The sequence below is a fragment of the Cetorhinus maximus genome, chromosome 8, assembly GCF_964194155.1.
Source record: "Cetorhinus maximus chromosome 8, sCetMax3.hap1.1, whole genome shotgun sequence".
Taxonomy (NCBI): domain Eukaryota; kingdom Metazoa; phylum Chordata; class Chondrichthyes; order Lamniformes; family Cetorhinidae; genus Cetorhinus; species Cetorhinus maximus.
In genome coordinates, this window is record NC_135886.1 from 13,938,762 (window position 1) to 13,957,762 (window position 19,001).

The window sequence follows — 19,001 nt, forward strand, 5'->3', positions numbered from 1 at the left end:
TCACCCCTTTCTCATGGGGCAATAAATGCTGGCCTAGCCAGTGACATTCATGATAAAAACAAAAAAACTACTGCGGATGCTGGAAATCCAAAACAAAAACAGAATTGCCTGGAAAAACTCAGCAGGCTCGAAACGTCAACTCTTTTCTTCTCCGCCGATGCTGCCAGACGTGCTGAGTTTTTGTTCAGTGAAACTCATGTCCTGTAACAGAATTAGAAAAAAAATCCACTCTGTGCACACTTGCCCCACTACTGCATTGGAATCATTCTGTTCACATTCCCCTCCCCACCCCCCCTTCTCCTCCACCCCCCCCCCCCACATATTATACTGGATGTGCTCTGTTGCTGTTAGTTGCTTTAAACAAAAGAAAGATCCCAATGAAAATACAAATCACAGGAAACCTTTACCGATGCCCTTAGGTTTCAAATATATTTATTACAAATTCATCCCCAAGCCCACTGAAAATGTACAAATGGTGGGCAAAGACTTGGTGCCATCCAACAGGAATGATTTAAGCCTTCAACTGTCAGCCCAGCAATCACCCCGTCGCTGCCTTACACAACGTACACACACACACACAGAAACACCAAACACACCAAATCGGTGTGTGAATGATTATTTTCCCCCATCATGCAAGAACGATTTTTCTACAGAGAAGAGCAAAATTGAGCTTCAGATCTTTAAAAAGGTGCAACGATTTAAAAGTTTATGAGATTCAAATATGTAAGTAGGTCTGAATGTAGTCCTGATGTTCTTGAAATTGAGCGTCAGTGAGTCATATCCGAGGACAGGGGTGGAATTCCTCTTTTCATAAAATGTCACAAAGTCCTTCCCTTCTTTCGGAAGCTCCTGAATGATGCTACGGTGAAGCAAAGCTTGGAAACGTGCAGTTTCGAGAGGATGCAATCTCACTTCTGCTTTGCCCGTTGTGCAGGGGAGAGGAGGAATCTCTCTGCCTCTGTGCGAGGGGAATTACGCATCTGCCAGGAGATGGCGCTTCCGATGAAGTGAATCAGAAGACGGAGCCCGGTCCCAGCAATCGCACCTTGTCCCGTCTGATTTCAGGGTGCGAGAGGATCCCCCACAACAAGGGCCGCTTCAGACCCAGTCTGCAGGAGGATTTCTTGGTCCTTTGGGTTTCGCAAAGCGGCACTTGAATCCTACAATAAATAAATTACAAAATATTTATAGCACAGGGACAGGCCATTCTGCCCAACTGCTCCATGCTAGTATTTATACTCCACAAGAACCCCCTCCCATTCTACTTCATCCCACCCTATCAACATGTCCTTCTATTCCTTTCTCCCTCATGTGTTTATCAAGATCCTTCTTGACTGGATCTTTGCTTCAACTACTTGCAAGTGGTACAGTTCCACATTCTCACCACTCCCTCTGGGTAACAATCAACATGGTATATACATGCGTAAAAGCCAATCTCATGTAAAAGTTGACCATGATTTTGGTCTTAAAAAAAAATGTAATTTTACATAAACCTCATGTGAAAATCGACCCTAGTTTTTCCAGGGACCAAAACCAAAGAATTTCAGAACCGAAGTAGAACCTGGAGATGTGAATGATTCAAGTTCATCGTAAATGCACAAATACTAATGAAACTGAATACTGGTAAATAAATGCTCAAAACATTTAAATGTTTAAGTTTTGTTTTTATTTATTCAAATTATTAAAGCGATCAGATTATGGGTGAAATCGTCCCAAATTTGCACAAAGTGCGATAAGCGGGTGGGAAAAAGGACATTTTACCTGCCGGCCACAATGGTGGTTTTTCATCCCATTCCCAGCCTCATTAATAATGCGACGGGGAACACTCTGGATCGCTGGCGGGGGGGGCTCGGATTTGCTTGCCACGCTGTGACCTCAGTGCTTCCTCGCTCTGGGCGCCATATGTAAAGCACACCAGAGTGCAGCCTTCTTCATGTCTGTAGACCAGGACTGCTCCAGGCAACAGATGGCTCCAAAAGCAAAGAAGACATCAGCCCCCAAAATTTAGTGATGCCTCTCTGGGCCACCTGCTGGGCGTAGTGGAACTCTGCCACCATGTCCTCTACCTCCACTCTGGCCGCAGGAAGTCCACCTGAGCAATCAATCCGGCCTGGGAGACGGCGGCAGTGGTGGTCAGCACTACTGGATCTCAGAGGAGGTCAGCCATCCAGTGCAGGAAGAGGATGAATGGTCTCATCCATTCCACCAGGGTAAGTCAACCACCTCATCACTCTCAACTCACACACTCACAAACCCATCACACATCCACAGGGATCTCACACCGCAAGTGACAACACCACTAACTCTCACACACATCTCCATCAGGCTCATACCCTCTGGAGCTCGCATCCTCATCCCATCCATGGCTCCACGCACCACACAAACATTCCACACAGTGCCATGTGTCCTGCTCACACTCTCTCCATCTTTTTTTAATGCAGGAGAATCTGGCTCACAACAGCAGGGAGAGGTTCCAGACAGGGAGGGGTGGAGTGGCCCACATTAGGCCCCTCACTCACTTTGAAGAGCGTGCCATTGCACTGACTGGTGAGGATGTGAACCGTGCCTGCGGCAATAGTGAGGTCAGCGGCGAACACCTACGTGAGGATCCTGCACCTCATCATCCCTCTCTCAACGCAAATGTGAGTGCTCTCTCTCCTGCTTTTGTCTCTGCTGGCCAGTACTAATTATCTCTACTTTGGTTCACAGGGAGCTCTGCCAAGCGACCGACATCCTCAACCAGCCAGTCCCTCAGCTCCATTCACGTCCACACCCTCAGCCAAGAGGACACCATTTCCATTGAAGAGCTGGAAATAAGCAGCCTGGAAGACCTATCACAGCGCTTACCCACACCTTCCACCAGCGCAGAGACACTCACCTTGGTGGGACCTAGATCTAATCATAATCTTGCAGTCACCGCATAGACACGTGTCTGCAGCAGGAGGAGAAGGCAGGTTCAACCGAGCTTCCCGGCACTCAGAGGACTGGGGAAGAGGCAGCTGTCAGGCTATCAGGAAGAGGTCAGAGTCAGATGATGAGCCTCTGGATTCGGTCTTCCAACTCATCGTGGAGAGTCAGCAGAAGGCGGGGGAACATCACGCAGAGCTGTTGGAAGCCCTTAACAGAGTGGCTCGCGAGTCAGAGGAGTGCGTCCGCCTGCTCTCTAATGTAGTGGTGCCCACATGTGTGCGCATGGAGATCTCAATGGGAAGGATGGCGGATGCCATGGAGACCCTGGTCCAGCAGAATGCGGAGATGTGTGCAGACCTGCACTCCATCGCAGTAGCCACGGGTGAGTTCCTGCAGTGGTAACGTGAGAGGGAAATGAGGCACAACGTCCCTCCAGGTGCTCCTTCCCCTCAAGGAGTCAGCTCGGCGCCCTCGGGCACCCAGAAGGAGGAGGATAGGCAGCTGGACACCCCTGGGTCATCCACTCAGGAATCTCAGAGACAGTCTGCTCCCTCCGTGTCCCCTTTGCCTGTGACCCCCTCAGCCTCGTCCTCTGTCACCGCAGAGGGAGCAACTGGCCCACAGGGGACAGTCAAAGCAAGTCGGGGCCCACAAGGCCTCGGCTCTCCAGAGGACGCACTCCAAAGTCATCAGAGGCAACAGGGCCAACCATTGCACAGGCTGTCTCCACCCCTGCTGTAGATGTCAGGGCAGCACCTAGAAGAAGTGGTAGGCCTAGAAAAGTTAAGAATTTCTGATCACAAGTGGATGCACAGGCGAACACATTTTGTCAATTTATAATCTGAAAATATATTCACTCCCCACTAGCAGTTCAGCTGCACACAGCCGGACCATGAGTGATTCTGGAGGGAGGGGTGTGTGTGTGGCAGGGCCTTTCGGAGCCTCATGCAAACACTCTCCCACGCACGAGGAGCCTTCATCCATCACACTCACCTCACTGCCCTGAGCATTTTCAGTGCTGCCTGCTGGGGTTCACTTTCAGTTGTCTATCTGAGCTGACCTGCATCTCCGCCCACCCACGGATCACACTCCCATGCAGCACCTGTACCCACCCATCCTGCGGCTCTGCTCACTTTCGATTTGAGAAAAATGGTACTCATCACGTTTCTGCTCAGCTCCCCCATCCTTTCCCCTACCCAATCCCCCATATCCTTACCCGCATCACTGTCAACCCCCTGGCATCACATTCCACCTCCCCACTGTCATTTACCAACCAGAACTCTTTTCTTTCCACGATGTGCAGGTGAATTTGCGCATTCCCTACCTTCCTGAAAATCCCACCCCCATCCGTATTGACCTCCCCGACCACCTCCTTCCCACCCCCAGGGTTTGTGTCTGCCTCTGAGTCTCCATCAACACCCTTGCTGACCCTTCTACTGCTACCCGCCTCCCCCCTTCTGCTCCCTCTCCTCACCATTCCCTCCTACCACGCCCACCCTCCGTTCACTCCCCAGGACGCAGTCATTGACTCCCCTTCCTGCATGTTCACCTGGGACACTAATCCCTTCCCCTCCTCCACCCTTAATCCCTCCTCAACCCTTACTTCTTCCCCCCTACGAACTCCTTCCTTCTCTCGGACTCCTTCCTCATCCCTGGACCCCTTCCTCCGACCGAACTTCCCTTAACCTTTCACCACCCCCCCCCACCCCACATACCTGCCTCTCTACTTACCGCATTTTCCCCCCATTACACCCTCCTCCCCCGTACTCCCAACCCGCCTCCCCGACACCTTTGATTCCCCCCGCTCCCAATCTCACCCTCCCGGTCAACCTTACTCTCCCAATCAAACCCTGACCTCCCTCTCCCACTCACAGCTGGACCTTCCTCTTCCCCCGCCACCCACTCACCGATCATCCGTAGCAGCCCATGGCCAAGACCATGACGCTCTGAAGCAGATCCGAGACATCAGCAGAGACCTCCCACCTTCCGTGAGATGCTTGGAGGCAGAGCCACGTCCATGAGGATCCACCCAGCACGCGATGCGCGCGTTCCTCCAGGGTCCGGTAGCTGTAGGGCTCCAGCATCTTCTGCTCCTCGGATGTCCGCGATCTGAGCAAGGCCCTCACTGTAAGTCCCGACTTCTGCACGTGTGCAGACGTGTTCTGGGCCGGCGTATTTTCCCGCCAGCATATCGGTAAATCTGGCGTGGGGGTGGGGGACAATTTTGGTCGGGCCTTACCTTGCATCCCATTAGTGGGACGCAGAGCAGGTTCGCACTGGCCTCCAGCGGGATTGGCGTTCCGCCATGGCAGACACCATCAGATGATCCCGCTGTGCTTTCACGCCGGTGTGAAACTGGTTTTTGGCCTTCTCAACATATTGTCCCCCCACACTGCCCGTCATGACGCCCGATGCCAAGGTGGCCAGAAAATTCCAGCCTATGTACGACAAACGATGTTGTTATTATTAATTACTTACCATTAATTACTATGGTTCATTAAGGTATTTCTTGGATTTCACTTGGGTCCAGATCAAGCACATACGTCAACCTCTCAAAAGCATTACCCGTGTAAAAGTTGACCCCATGACTTTTGGCGTAAAAAATTGGACTCAAAAAATTCGGCTTTTACACGAGTATACTCTGTAAGTTGATACTGATGATCCATTGCCTGCTGTGCATGGTAAGATTCTATAACATTATGGAATAAAGGCTTTTGATACTAGGATCGCAGGCACAGACCTAATAGGTGGAAAACTAAACTTGACCTATGATCAGATCCATTGGAGGAACTGAGTTTATTTGCATTCATGATCTCCGTCCTCTTGAAATTCCTGGCTCAAAGCTTCCCCAGTTGATGCTGGAACAAAATAGCCCCTACCTGGCTTACAGACTTCAAGCGAATGTGAGAAATAGGACTACACAGATCCAGGAGAAAGTTCCCCAAAATGACTAAGAACTCTTTCTTTAAGTTATGACTGTATATGTACAATGTTATTCTGCATTTAATGCAAAGAAAGGAACAAGAAGGGAACGTTGACTTTGAATTTGAGAAACTGCTGTGCATCTGGTCTCCCTTTGTCCTTTTCTTTTATATTTGTGTCTCACTGATTCCAGCCGTTAGAAATCACAATCCATGTTCATCAAATGCAACACTCAACCAATATGCAGGCATATATATTTCAACAACACCTTACATCTATATAGCCCCTTTATCATCGTAAAGCTTCCCAAAGCACTCAGGAGTTCATCACATAAACCACATCCCCAGAATTGTTACAGCGCTGAAGGAGGCCATTCAGCCCATATTCTCCACATTGGCTCTCTGAACGAATAATTTACCTGGTATCATTCCCCCACCTTCTCCCCATAACCCTGCACATTCTTCCTTTTTAGATAACAATCCAGCTCCCTTTTGAATGCCTCGATTGCCATAATGTCACATAAGGACAGGTGACCATAAAGTTGAACAAAGCGGTAAGTTTTAAAAGGCATCTTAAAGGAGGAGAGAGAAGCGGTGAAATGGAAAGATTTATGGATGGAATTCCAGGGCTCAGGGTTCGTGCAGCTGAAAGTATAGCTGCCAAAGTTGGAATGGGGAAAGCACAAGAGGCCTGAGTTGGAGGAGTGTAGGGTTCTTGATCTGTTGTAGGGCTGGAGGAGGTAATGAGATAGGGAGATGATAAATCCATAAGGATGAAAAGTTTACATTTGAGGCAGCGATGAACTGGGCCACTGTAGGTCAGCAACACAGGGGTCACAATATAGTAACATGAGGAGGCTATTCAGCTACTTGCACCTGTTCCAACATTCTATGAGATCATGGCAGATCTGCAACACAACTCCATATACCCGCCTTTGCCTCATCTCCCTTAGTAGCTTTGGATAACAGAAATCTATCAATCTCATTTTAAAATTAGCAACTGATCTAGCATTAATGATGTTGGCAGAAGAGTGTTCCAAACACCTACCACCCTTGCATGTAGACGTGTTTTTTAATTTCACTTCTGGAAGGTCTGACTCCAATTTTTACACAGTTCTCCCTAATCCTAGACTCCCCAACCAGAGGAAATAGTTTCTCTCTATTTACCCTATATCTTTCCTGAATATCCTGACAACTTCCATCAAATCACCCTTAACTTTCTAAATTGCAGGGATATATCAGTTCTGAATACTGCTGAGAGTGATGGTTCACCTGGGAAGTGCAGCCAGACCCAAGTCCATGGCACCAGGGGTGGCTCAGCTGCACCAGGGGCTACCAGGAAGATTGGAAGAACCATAGTGATAGGTGTTTCGATAGTTAGGGGAGCAGATAGGCAAATGGAATTCAACCCAGAGAAGTGTGAGATCAAACAAAGCAAAGGATTACACAATAAATGGGAGGGTACTGAGAGGTGTAGAGGAAGTGAGGGGCCTTGGAGTGAGAGAATGTCCACAGGTCCCTGAAGGTAGCAGAGCAGGTCAGTAGGGTGGCTAAGAAGGCATATGGAATCCTTTAACAAAAACAGAAAATGCTGAAAAAAACTCAGCAGGTCGAACAGCATCTGTGGAGAAAAAGAACAGAGTTAACGTTTCGAGTCCTTATGACTCTTCTTCAGAGCTCAAGAAGGGCAATTAAGAATGGCTTTAAAAAGCTGGACTTGCCAGAGATGTCCACACCCTGAGAATTAATGATTTAAATGTTTTAAATTTTTTAAAATGTGCAATATGCTCATTTCTAAGTACCAATGAATGGTTTTTAAAGTTTTTTTGTCTAGAATCAGATGGCATTTGCAAATCCCATAAACATTTAATTATGTTCCATTTGTTACATATGCATAATGTCATGGTTCATACGTTTTAGAAGTACATCTTTTTAGTTTTAGAAATTGATTGTTAAATGTAAATTCAGTGGGAAAAAAAACCTTGATAAATACCGAGAGGCTGGTAAACCCACAGATTTAAGATAATTACAATTCAAAAGGTAACTTGTGCTAACTGGATAAAGTCAGAGTAAAAAGGCGAGAGTTATAAAATGTCAGGTGGCCTTGTTTAGCTAAAGAACTGGAGACATGACATTTGCAGTTATTCCAGTAAAGGATATAAGTTATTCACGCGGTCTCCCAGAATTAAGAAAACCTTTGGAATTAAAAGGTAGTTAATTTGCACTTCTACCTGGGAACAGGCCATGTGTGCCACATTAGCATGGAGCTGGGTGGAGCTTAGTGAGATTCTTTGTTCTGAGTTTATCTTTGTAAATTCAGTTAGGGCATAGGCAGCAGGCAAGATTGGTTGAGGGAAACAGCTAAAAGACTGGGTCAGCTTTGGATCTTATGTAGCTTGTAGCTCCTTGGAAGTCGAGAGATAAAGTCAGACCTACACTGAAGTAGAGTAAATGCTAGATCTATCATCCATGACACAGCCCTGCGATTGGAGCTGCTATTCAGTATAAACAAAATTGGAAAGGGGGTTAAACAACTGGAGGATTTGTTTAGCTGGAAGCTAAGGGAAGACATCTACAGTAATTCACTCAGCAAAGGCAGTTAACTTTGTTGCCGTTTGGTGTTCTGGAAGTAATCAGCTTGGTTACAGTCTGGAAGCATAGCAACGGGCTATAGGAAACCAAGGGTGTTTTCTGATGTTTGAAACCACTGCTCAGGAGTCACGGGGAGGCCCGGGCTGGAGCTGCGGAATCCAGAGTTGAGAGCTCAGGAAAGAAATTGGACGGTCACTTAGCCAAAAGCTAATGGAAGAACTCCCATGAAATCCTGTACCTTGGCAAAAAAACCACAACGCTAAAGAGAAATCAGAGCGAATTCTGAAGAGAAGTGATATACCTTTTGAGTTGGTTCCAGGAAAAGTGAATGAACATTAAAGATTTCATAAAATGTGAGAACTCTTGAGGGGAAGTAAAAAGTAGAACTGAGTTTATAGCCTAAGTCTTTATAAGCTACAGTGTTAAGTTAATAGTGCTTACTTTGTTTAGTTCTTTTTGATAGGTTTTGTTTAAAAATGTGAAATCCTGTGGTGTAGTTCTGTCGGTTAATTGCTGGGTGCTTGGATTTCTTCTTTAAATGTTAAGGGTCCCTAACCGGATCGTAACAGTTAGAGTGTTTCAGACAATTTTTGTAATAAACAGGTGCCACAACCAACCAGAAAGATGCCAAATATCAGCTTCAGTAAACACAAACTCACCAAAATTCAGAAAGGAACGAGTATGTTCTGTGTTTGGTTCAGTCTCTGGAGACCTGGACATTGCGGGGACACTGGTTATAGCTGCAGAGAGAGAGAGAGACACATGTGTATAGAAGCATTAACCACACGTTCCATTGGCTTGGTTGCAATGTCCCTTTTGGCAAGTTTAAATTTTTAGTTAAAAGGCTGAAAAAAAACTTGCGTCTTACAGTCGGATCAATAAAGTCTTTTACAAAATGAATTAGTGACTGATCTTTTAAAGAAACACTGCATTTATATGTTCTGAATAATTCCCAGCTACAGAAGCTGGTAGATCACAGAATGTTGCTGGATCTGTTTTATGTATACCATAGGAAGTCACACTTGCATTAATGCACTTTATTTTGTGTGAGACACCATGGGCAGTATTTTGCCGTCGGCGAGCAGGGGGCGGGTCCCACTCGCCGACGTGTAAAATGACGTAGGATGACGTTGGGCAGAACCCCCGACGTCACCGCGCCCTATTTAAATTTTCAGGAAGGCGGGGGCACAACAAAATCAGCTGTGGGCCCGCTGACCTGTCAATGGCCAATTGAGGCCATTGACAGGATCATTTAAACAATTAAAGGACCTGCCCGTCTAACCTTAAGGTTGGTGGGCAGGCCAGGAGCCCCGGCGGGAACTAGAGAAAACATGAAACCTCATCCACCAGCGGGATGAGGTTTTATGCAGCGTTATAAAAATTCTAATAAAGTTTTTTATTGTGACATTGTCACATGAGTGGGACATGTTAGGGATTTTTTTTTTCTATTTTTAATATTTTTCAAAGCGCACTTAGCCTCAGGGAGATGTGCACTCTTTAGGGAATCCCCCTGCCCACACAGGAAGCGCATAGCGCTTCCCGCCGGACGTCACGCTGGGCGGGCCTTAATTGGCCCGCCCACATAAAATGGTGGTGCAGCCCGTTTCGAAAGCGGGGATCGGCACCCTTTCAAAAGCTCAGGGCATCGCAAAGGGCTTTACAACCAACAAAGTTATTAAAGTGTAGTCGCTGTTGTAACGAAGGAAACACGGCAGCCAAGTTGTGCACAGCAAGCTCCCACAAACAGCAATGCGATAACGTCCAGACAATCTGTTTTTTTTTATGATGTTGATTGAAAAATAAATATTGGCCTGGACAATGGGGAAAACTACCCTGCTCTGCTCCAAATAGTGCTGTGTGATCATTTACACCCACCTGAGCAGGCAGATGGGGCCTTATAGTTTACTGTCTCCTCTTAAAGACAGTATCTCCAACAGTGCAGCAGTCCCTCAGCACTGCACTGGAAGTGTCAGCCTGGATTTCTGTGTTCAAGTCTCTGGAGTGGCACTTGAACCCACAACCTTCTGACTCAGAGGTAAGAGTGATTCTGAGCCACTGCAAACAAAGCAGCCAGTTTGCACAAACTTCTGCCTGAATGAACAGCTAACATTGGCCACACACAGGCTAGACAGCTACCAACCTTCCATCAAGATAGAATGTTAAATAGACAGTGGGGTAGGTTCAGATTAACCCTGATTTCAGATGTACAGTGACACATCCAAAGTGAGCATGTCAGATGTTCTGTCAGCTCCTGCTGTCTTGGACAGTTAAAATTATATTACCTTGATAAATACTTGGAAAGGAAAACTTTTGCAGGACAATGGTGAAAGAGCAGGGGAGGGGGACTAATTGAATAGTTCTTTCAAAAAGCTGGCGCAGCCATGATGGGCCAAATGGCCTCTTAGCTGTATAATTCCATGATACTATATCTCAATGACACCATTATTAATTTTATTCCAAACATAATTTCACTTACTCTTCTTCATATTCCGTAGAATTTTCAAACTCTGCAAACAGTCAGAAAGAGAGAGACAGAATCATAAATAGGTTCTTTAAAAAGGCTGGTGCGATGCTATGAATGATTCCTGATTTATTGTCATTTCAATCATTGTCCCCAACAACAGCAGTTAGAGAAGCTAATCCTAGGGAGCAAAGCAACAATCTGTAACCCTCTATACTCCTTCACTGGAGTGAGAACTGAAAATTAGTTTGTATTCAAAATGTTCAGCGCGTACGTAGGGTGTTTGTCTGCAAGCATGACCCAGACCTCTCTGTCGCTTGCCATTTCAACACTCCACCCTGCTCTCAGGCCCACATGTCCATCCTTGGCCTGCTGCAATGTTCCAGTGAAGCTCAACGCAAACTGGAGGAACAGCACCTCATCTTCCGACTAGGCACTTTACAATCTTCCGGACTGAACATTGAGTTCAACAATTTCAGATCATGAACTCTCTCCTCCATCCCCACCCCCTTTCCGATCCCCCGTTTTCCAATAATTTATAATTCTTTTACAAATATATTTTTCTTTTCCCACCTATTTTTAAATTTATTTCGATCTATTGTTTCATCTCCACCTTTTAGCCCATTTCGATCCCTTCCCCCCACCCACCCCCACTAGGGCCATCTGCCACTTGCTCGTCCTGCTTTCTACCCTTAATGTCCCCATTAGAACATCCTTTAGATAATATCACTACCGTCAATATCCCCTTGTCCTTTTGTCTATGACATCTTTGGTAATCTCGTGGCCTCCACCTATCACTGGCCCCCTATCGAGCTCTACCTGTCCCACCCACCCCCCCTCTACCAGCTTATACTTCATCTCATTTCTATATGTCTTAGTTCTGATGAAGGGTCATACGGACTTCGAAACGTCAACTGTATCCCTTTCCGCAGATGCTGTCAGACCAGTTGAGTTTTTCCAGATATTTTTGTTTTTGTTCTAGATTTCCAGCATCTGCAGTATTTTGCTTTTATCTAGGGTGTTTGGTTGCTTGCCTCTTAACAAGGGTGCTGGTTTAACAGGTTCTTTTTTATTCATTCATGGGATGTGGGCGTCACTGGCTGGGCCAGCATTTACTGTCCATCCCTAGTTTCCCTTGAAGAAGGTGGTGGTGAGCTGCCTTCTTGAACCGCTGCAGTCCATGTGGTGTAGGTACACCCACAGTGCCGTTTGGGAGGTTAAATGGAGGGCAGAGGAACCTCACTGACTATTGATGTTGGCAGTAATTTACAGGTGTAATTTGATTAAGGTGTTAAAATGAGAAAGGGTTTTGATAGGGTGAATAGAGAGGGAAAATATTTCCTCTGGCGAGGGAATCCAGAAGGAGTCATAATCTTAAATTAGGCTATTCAGGGGTGATGTCAGGAAGCACTTCTTCACACAAAGGGTAGTGGAACTCTAGAACTCCCTCCCACAAAAGTCTGAAACTTTCAAGACCAAGGTTTAGATTTACATTTGGAAAATTATCAAGGGACATGGAGCAAAGGCAGGCGAATGGAATTGTGCAGATCAGCTACAATCTCACTGAATGGCAGAATAGGCTCGAGGGGCTGAATGGCCTCCTCCACTTTTTAGGCCACAACTCATGGGAGTGGAACATATTCCTCTTATACAGATGCCGCCTGCTGGAACTATAAATTTCCTCACATACAGTTTATAGAATGAACGAAACACAGAGAGTTGTTGTGATCTGAAACGTGCTGCCTGAAAAGGGCAGTGGAAGCAGATTCAATAGTAACTTTCAAAAGGGAATTGGATAAATATTTGAAGGAAAAACAATGCCAGGGCAATGGGGTAAGAGCAAGGGGAATGGAACTAATTAGATAGCTCTTTCAAAGAGCTAGCAAAGGATAGGCTGAATGGCCCCTTTTGTGCTGTAATATTCTGTGATTCTATAAATACTCAGCAGATCTGGCAGCCTCGGTAGAGAGAGAGAAACAGCTAACTTTTCAGGTAGATGGCCTTCCTCAGAATGGAATGAAGTCAGAGAATTTCTAATCTCGAAATTAAACTTTAACATTTTTCAGTTGTGATGAAAGGTCATTGACCTGAAATGTTAACTCTGTGCTTTCCTAAAAAAAAAATTACGATTTTTCTGTCCCTCCTGCCCTGAAGTGTAGGTGTCACCGAACAACGGGATCTTCCTCTGTTACCCTAGGTTGGTTGGCTGTTCAGCTATGGGAAGCTTCTCAGCTGGCCCTGATCTTTCTCATGGGCTCTCACTGCCAACATGGATCACTGCAGCAGCAGCAGGAATCCTGGCTCGTTCTCCTCCCCACTCTTTTACATTCTCAGGGGGAGACAGTAGCATAGTGGTAATGCCACTGGACTGGTACTCCAGAGGCCCAGACCCATACTCTGGGTCTTTGGTTCAAATCCCACCACAGCAGCTGGTGAAATTTAAATTCAATTAATAAATCTGAAATTCAATGCTAGTCCCAGTAATGATGACCATGAAACTATCATCGATTGTTGTAAAAACCCATCTGGTTCACTAATTCCCTTTAGGGAAGGAAATCTGCCATCCTTGCCTGGTCTGGCCTACATGTGACTCCAGACCCACATTTGACTCTTAACTACCATCTGAGATGACCTGGCAAAGGTTATTTAGGGATGGGCAACAAATGCTGGCCTTGCCAGTGATGCCCAGAATAAAAAAAAGCTCCCTACCTTAAACCAGGGTACTGAGTCCAATTATAGTGCTCCATGTCCTCATCTGCACATCTCACCCCCCTCCCCCCACAACTTAAATCAGGCAATTTAGCATAGACTGGGCACCAGATGGCTGGGATTTTCCATGCCCACCGGTGTAAGGCACGGTGGCGTGAGTGGACAGTATGGCGAGAAGGCCAAAAATCGGCTTCACGACTTTGTGAAACTAGTTTGTGATCATTCTCTTCACCCGCCCACGTTTCCTGCCATTGGACGTGGAGAAGCTCATTGTAATATCATTATAAGGCCAGCCCGCTGGACTCATCCTCCCCGCCTGGATCGTCCGCCCACATCGGCGGGAAAACACGCCAACCTGTTTCACAACAACATATGTAAGCTGTGCACTTGGCGAGCTGCAGTTTGCTTGGGACTCCCAGATTGGTGTGCCGACCTTGCTTCAGTCAGCATTCACAGTCATCAGCGCCAGGCTTCACAGACAGCACCACATCATTTTTAGGGCAGGTAGGATAGGGCAGGCCTCTACCTACCAGACCAGCCATATGGGTGGGTGTCTTTTCAATGGCTGCAGGGCAAGTTCTTGCTTGGGGAAAGGGGAGAGGTGGACTCAGGAAGGGAAGGGATTGCAGGACGAGGGCTGTACTGGGGAAGGAGGGTATCCCAGGGTGTGTGTGGGGGCACATGTTGATCTGTGCAAGTGGCCTCAAGACGGTGAGGGCTGAGGAGGCAGCCTCCAGAGGAGATGAGGCCAGATGGAGACGTGAGGGTGTGTGTGAGAGAGTGGATGGTGATGTCCCTTGAGCTGGCAGTGAGTGAGATGCCAGTGAATGTGTGATGGGCATGTGAGTGTGTGAGTTTAAAGTGATGAGATGGTCGCCATACCCTGGCTGCACTGATGAGGTCATTCATTCTCCACCTGCATTGGATGGCCGACCTCTTCTGTTCAACATTGGCACCGATCACCACTGCCACCGCCTACTGAGCTGAAGTGGTAATGTAGCTGCTCCTCCTGTGGTCAGAGCAGGGGGTAGAGGACATCACAGCGGGGCCTCCACAGTCCCAAAAGGTGCTCGAGGGCTGCCCTCTTCTTTGCTGCAGTCCTGGGCTGGAAACACTGAGCGGGGCTGTACTTTAAATGTGGTGCCTGATGAAGCGGTGAGGTGACAGCGTGGCAGGCTATTGGAACCCGCTCGCCATGGTAACTGCGTGTATCCCGGGACTACATAATTAATGTGGCGGGTTTATGGCGTGAGAAGCCGCCATTGTGGCCGGTGGGTAAAACGTCGTTTTACCCGCCCGCTACCCCACTTAGTGCAAATCTGGGACGATTTTGCCCATCAGGAGTGGATTTCAAAAGGCTTAGCAGGACTTTGTCTCCCTGCTCAGGTTTTGCTGCTTAACTCAGGAGCTCCCAGTCCTCTCGTTTCTCAGGAGGTAGGATCACCAATCCTCCAGGATTGAAGATTCATCTCCAGGAGACTGCTGGGAACAAATCCCAAGGAGAAAAATCACAGAGTCATTCAAAAATATGTTTTTTTCTCCCTCTTTGAACAGTTTCATTTACTTGTTGTAAGATTATTGGAAATGAGGGAAAAAGCCATTTTCATTGTCTGGATTAATCCGATTTGGGTAACAAGAAGCCTATTCCCAATTGGTTGTGGGAGGGCAGTGCATATGGAGGATGGACCAATGGTGTGAATGTAGGGACACGGTGATTTAAGGGTGGGATTTCAGCCTCCAGGAATAAACCCAACCAGAGTTGGCAACCAGACTCAGAAATCCTGCCGTGGCGGTGGGGTATGGTAAGCGTAAGCGTTCCAGTGAATAGGAGTTCAAATCCCACCACAGCAGTTTGAGAATTCTCAGGTTGGGGCGTTACTGGAAAGGCCAGCATATATTGGCCCTCTCTGGTGTCTAGGTGGTGATGGGCCTTGGAATCATTGAATGATATAGCTCAGGAGGCCATTCAGCCTAATGTACCTCTGCCAGCTCTTTGATAGAGCCTTCTTCTTCAAGCTTAACACAATTAGGCCAGACAGTAGTTAAGAGTCGACCATGTTGGTTTGGTTGCTGTCACCCATGGGCTCAAACTGGGTAAGGACGGCAGGTTTCCTTCCCTAAAGGACACGAGTGAAAAGGCTTATTCCAGATTTTTAAAACTGGCATGATAGGATTTGAAGTACATTCTCTCAGTTATGAGTTTAGTAACTTACTACAACACACTACCGTACAATAGTGAGGTAAGATTCTGTACAAAGCTCTGTGGAAGAGGAAATGTTATGAACATTGCAAACTTTACAGTGTCACCACACCCACAAACCAGACTTTAAATGAAGAGTTTCTGAAGCAAAATTTTACTCCTTTGTTTCTTTTATAAAAACTGTCTTAGTTCAAACTTAGTCATGGCCAGGGAATGTCACTGAGTTGACTGGCTGGGGAGAGGTTGCTGAGTTTGACAGCATGAGGGGCTCAGGGCAGGGCAATAGCCGTTTGGTTAAGTTAAGGATGTGAAACTCGCTAAGTGGGAGTTGTTGAGGCTAACAATAGAGAAGTGTTTAACGGGAAGCTGGATACACGTGTGGGAGAAAGGAATAGGAGGATATGTTCTTAGGGTGAGTTGGACAGGGGTGGGAGGAGGCTGGCATGTAACATAAACACCTGCACGGACCAGTTGGGCCAAATGGCCTGTTTCTGCGCTGTGCGTTCCATATGATTCAAAGTTATTTCTGATTTCTCACCATGTACAACATGGAAACAGTTCCCCAAACCACTTCCCAAGTGCAGTTTGTTGCCACAAAATCCTTTTTAAAGCAAAGCCTCAACAAAGGACATAGAAAATAAAATCCTTTACTGTAATTGATTTATATACTCAGTACTGATGCCATCTACAGACAAAGATTAAACTCGGTCACGGGACAGACAAACCTTCCTCACCTTGCTCCTTGAAAAGGGCTTGTTGGAATCAGCTGATGATCTGGAATTGTCGGTCTCAGGTGATGAAGGTGGTCTGGAGGCAGACTGTGGCAAAGCTGGAGGTGAAATGAAGAACCAATCACACTTAAGAAACAAGGAGGCAGCAAGTCATAACCAGGAATCAGCTGGAATGACCAGTTCACACACCAGGGAAATACTGGGAGACACCATATACAAAGACACATAACCAGGGAATCACTAGAATATGAATTTTCCTGACTGATTAAAGCCATTTGACAACTGCGCACTGTGTATTTATCTAGTTTCTTTACACTGTAAAAATTAATTTACTGAGAAATAAAATCCATTGGAAACACAGGGCTAGTTGGAGAATTTCAGAGAGGACAGTTCTGTTATAGAGTTCATATCATGCCAGCAAGCCCACAGAGTGAGGGGGGAATTCAGTCAGTGGTCCCTCCCCAAATATGTAGCACAAATATGGTTGGTGCTTGCAGTCAGTACACCTCCCCTCCCCCACCCCACAACCACAACCCTAAACCCCTCCCCTTGAGATGATACCCCTACCAACTTGGCCAGCTCAGTCAGTAGTGGTGCTATTAAGATACTCTTGGTGATGCACAATGAAGTCCCTGACCTAGAATATATTCTGCGCCCTTGCTACCCTCAGTGCCTCTTCCAAGTCGTGTTCAACATGGAGGAGTGGTGGCGTAGTAGTAATACCACTGGACTAGTATTCCAGAGGCCCAGGCTAATCGCCTGGGGACACAGGTTTAAATACGCAGCTGGTGGAATTTTAATACAAATCTGGAATATAAAACCAACCTCAGTAATAGTGACCATGAAACTATCATTTATTGTCATAAAAACCCATCTGGTTCACTAATGCCCTTTAGAGAAGGAAATCTGCCATCCTTACCTGGTCTGGCCGACATGTGACTTCAAGCACACAGCAATGTGGTTGACTCTTAAATACTCTCTGAAATGGCCTAGCAGGCCACTTAGTTCAAAGGCAGTTAGGGATGGGCAGCAAATGTTGGCATTGCCAGTGATGCCCAATTCCCAGGAAAGAATTTTTTTAGAAATACAGATTCATCAGCTGAGGTAGGGTGGGGGTGGGGGTGGTGGTGGTGGGTGTGGTACACGACAATCAGCAGGAGGTTTCGTTGCCCATGTTTGACTTGATGCCATGAGACTTCACGGGGTCCGGAGACAATGTTGAGGACTCCCAGGGCAACTCCCTCCCGACTGTACAGCACTGTGCCGCCACCTCTGGGATGGTGATGGAGGAATCCAGGACATTGTTGTAAGGTATGATTCATTAAGTATGACTGTCAAACATTTGCTTGACTAATCTGTGGGACAACTCTTCCAACTTTGGCACAAGTTTCCAGATGTCAGTAAGGAGGACTTTGCAGGGTCAATAGGGCTGGTTATACTATTGTCATTTCCAGTGCCTAGGTCAATGCCGGGTGGTCTGCCTGGTTTTATTCTGTAGCACAGGGAGTGAGTCTGAAACATGGTGATTGGGCACTGCCAACTTTTATTTCAGGGTGTTGGGAGGACACACAAAAGGAGAGAGAATAATACTCACTGATTGAATTTGGAAGTGATAATGAGTCACACTTTCTTTCTATGGGAGAGATAAAGTCTGAGTAAATTGGCAAAATAACATAAATCTGTATCACCAGATCTTGCTAGATATTAGCTGATCTTCCATAAGGGCCCCACCTCATCCAGTCCACTATCCCTCTCCAAAATATTTGATCATCTAACAATTAATACTGGGGAGAGCTGCAAAGAGCAGCAATACAAAATAGATTCAAGACAATTGAATTCTCAATTCATGTGACTGACAACTAGAACAAATGTCCTTAAAACTCCAAAAATACATCAATCGTGACATATCATATTTTGAAAAATTAATTCCTGGGATGTGGGCATCACTAGCAACACTGCCATCTGTTGCACACCCCTAATCGCCCTCGAGAAGGTGGTGCGGAGTCACCTTTGTGAACCACTGCAGTCTGTGTGGTGTTGGTACAACCATAGTGCCGGGAGGGAGTTCCAGGATTTTGGTCTAGAGACAGCAAGGAATGGTGATATAGTTCCAAGTCAGGATCGTGAGGGACTCAGAGGGGAACTTGCAGGTGGTGATGTTCCCATGCGACTGGTGCCATTGTCCTTCTGGGTGGTAGAGGTTGCAGGTTTGCAAGGGGCTACGATTGTCCCTCTCGCTCTGCTTGATCAGAGAAACTCGTCTGAATCGTATAGACTTTAAAAAAAAATCCAACATAGAAGTTTCTCTTTCCTCCTAATCCAATCTGTGGGTAAATTGCCCAAAAATTCCCAAATCATAACTTAAAAAGTCACTAACACAGTTACTAAAATTAATGGTGTTGTTAATAGTTATTAAAAATAACGGTATGGTTACCAGAATGGTCCAATGGGCTACATGGTCTCCTTCTGTGCCCTAA

General features: G+C 46.5%; 1 protein-coding gene across 2 annotated transcripts in view; it reads right to left on the reverse strand.

The window, feature by feature from the left end:
• Positions 1–415: 415 nt before the first annotated feature.
• The window catches only part of LOC144683449 (tyrosine-protein phosphatase non-receptor type 22-like), a 98,208-nt gene continuing 79,622 nt past the window's right edge, over positions 416–19,001 (reverse strand). Inside the window, exons 18-22 of one of the 2 annotated variants that reach the window (XM_078546475.1) lie at positions 18,119–18,157; positions 16,528–16,622; positions 10,900–10,930; positions 9,083–9,163; positions 416–1,160 (exon numbers count right to left, since the gene is read on the reverse strand). In XM_078546475.1, coding sequence (XP_078402601.1) covers positions 1,099–1,160; positions 9,083–9,163; positions 10,900–10,930; positions 16,528–16,622; positions 18,119–18,157 — 308 coding nt within the window. In that variant the 3' untranslated portion in view covers positions 416–1,098. Of the gene's footprint in view, positions 1,161–9,082; positions 9,164–10,899; positions 10,931–16,518; positions 16,623–18,118; positions 18,158–19,001 lie in introns of both variants that reach the window. The other variant, XM_078546476.1, reaches the window with a different exon arrangement.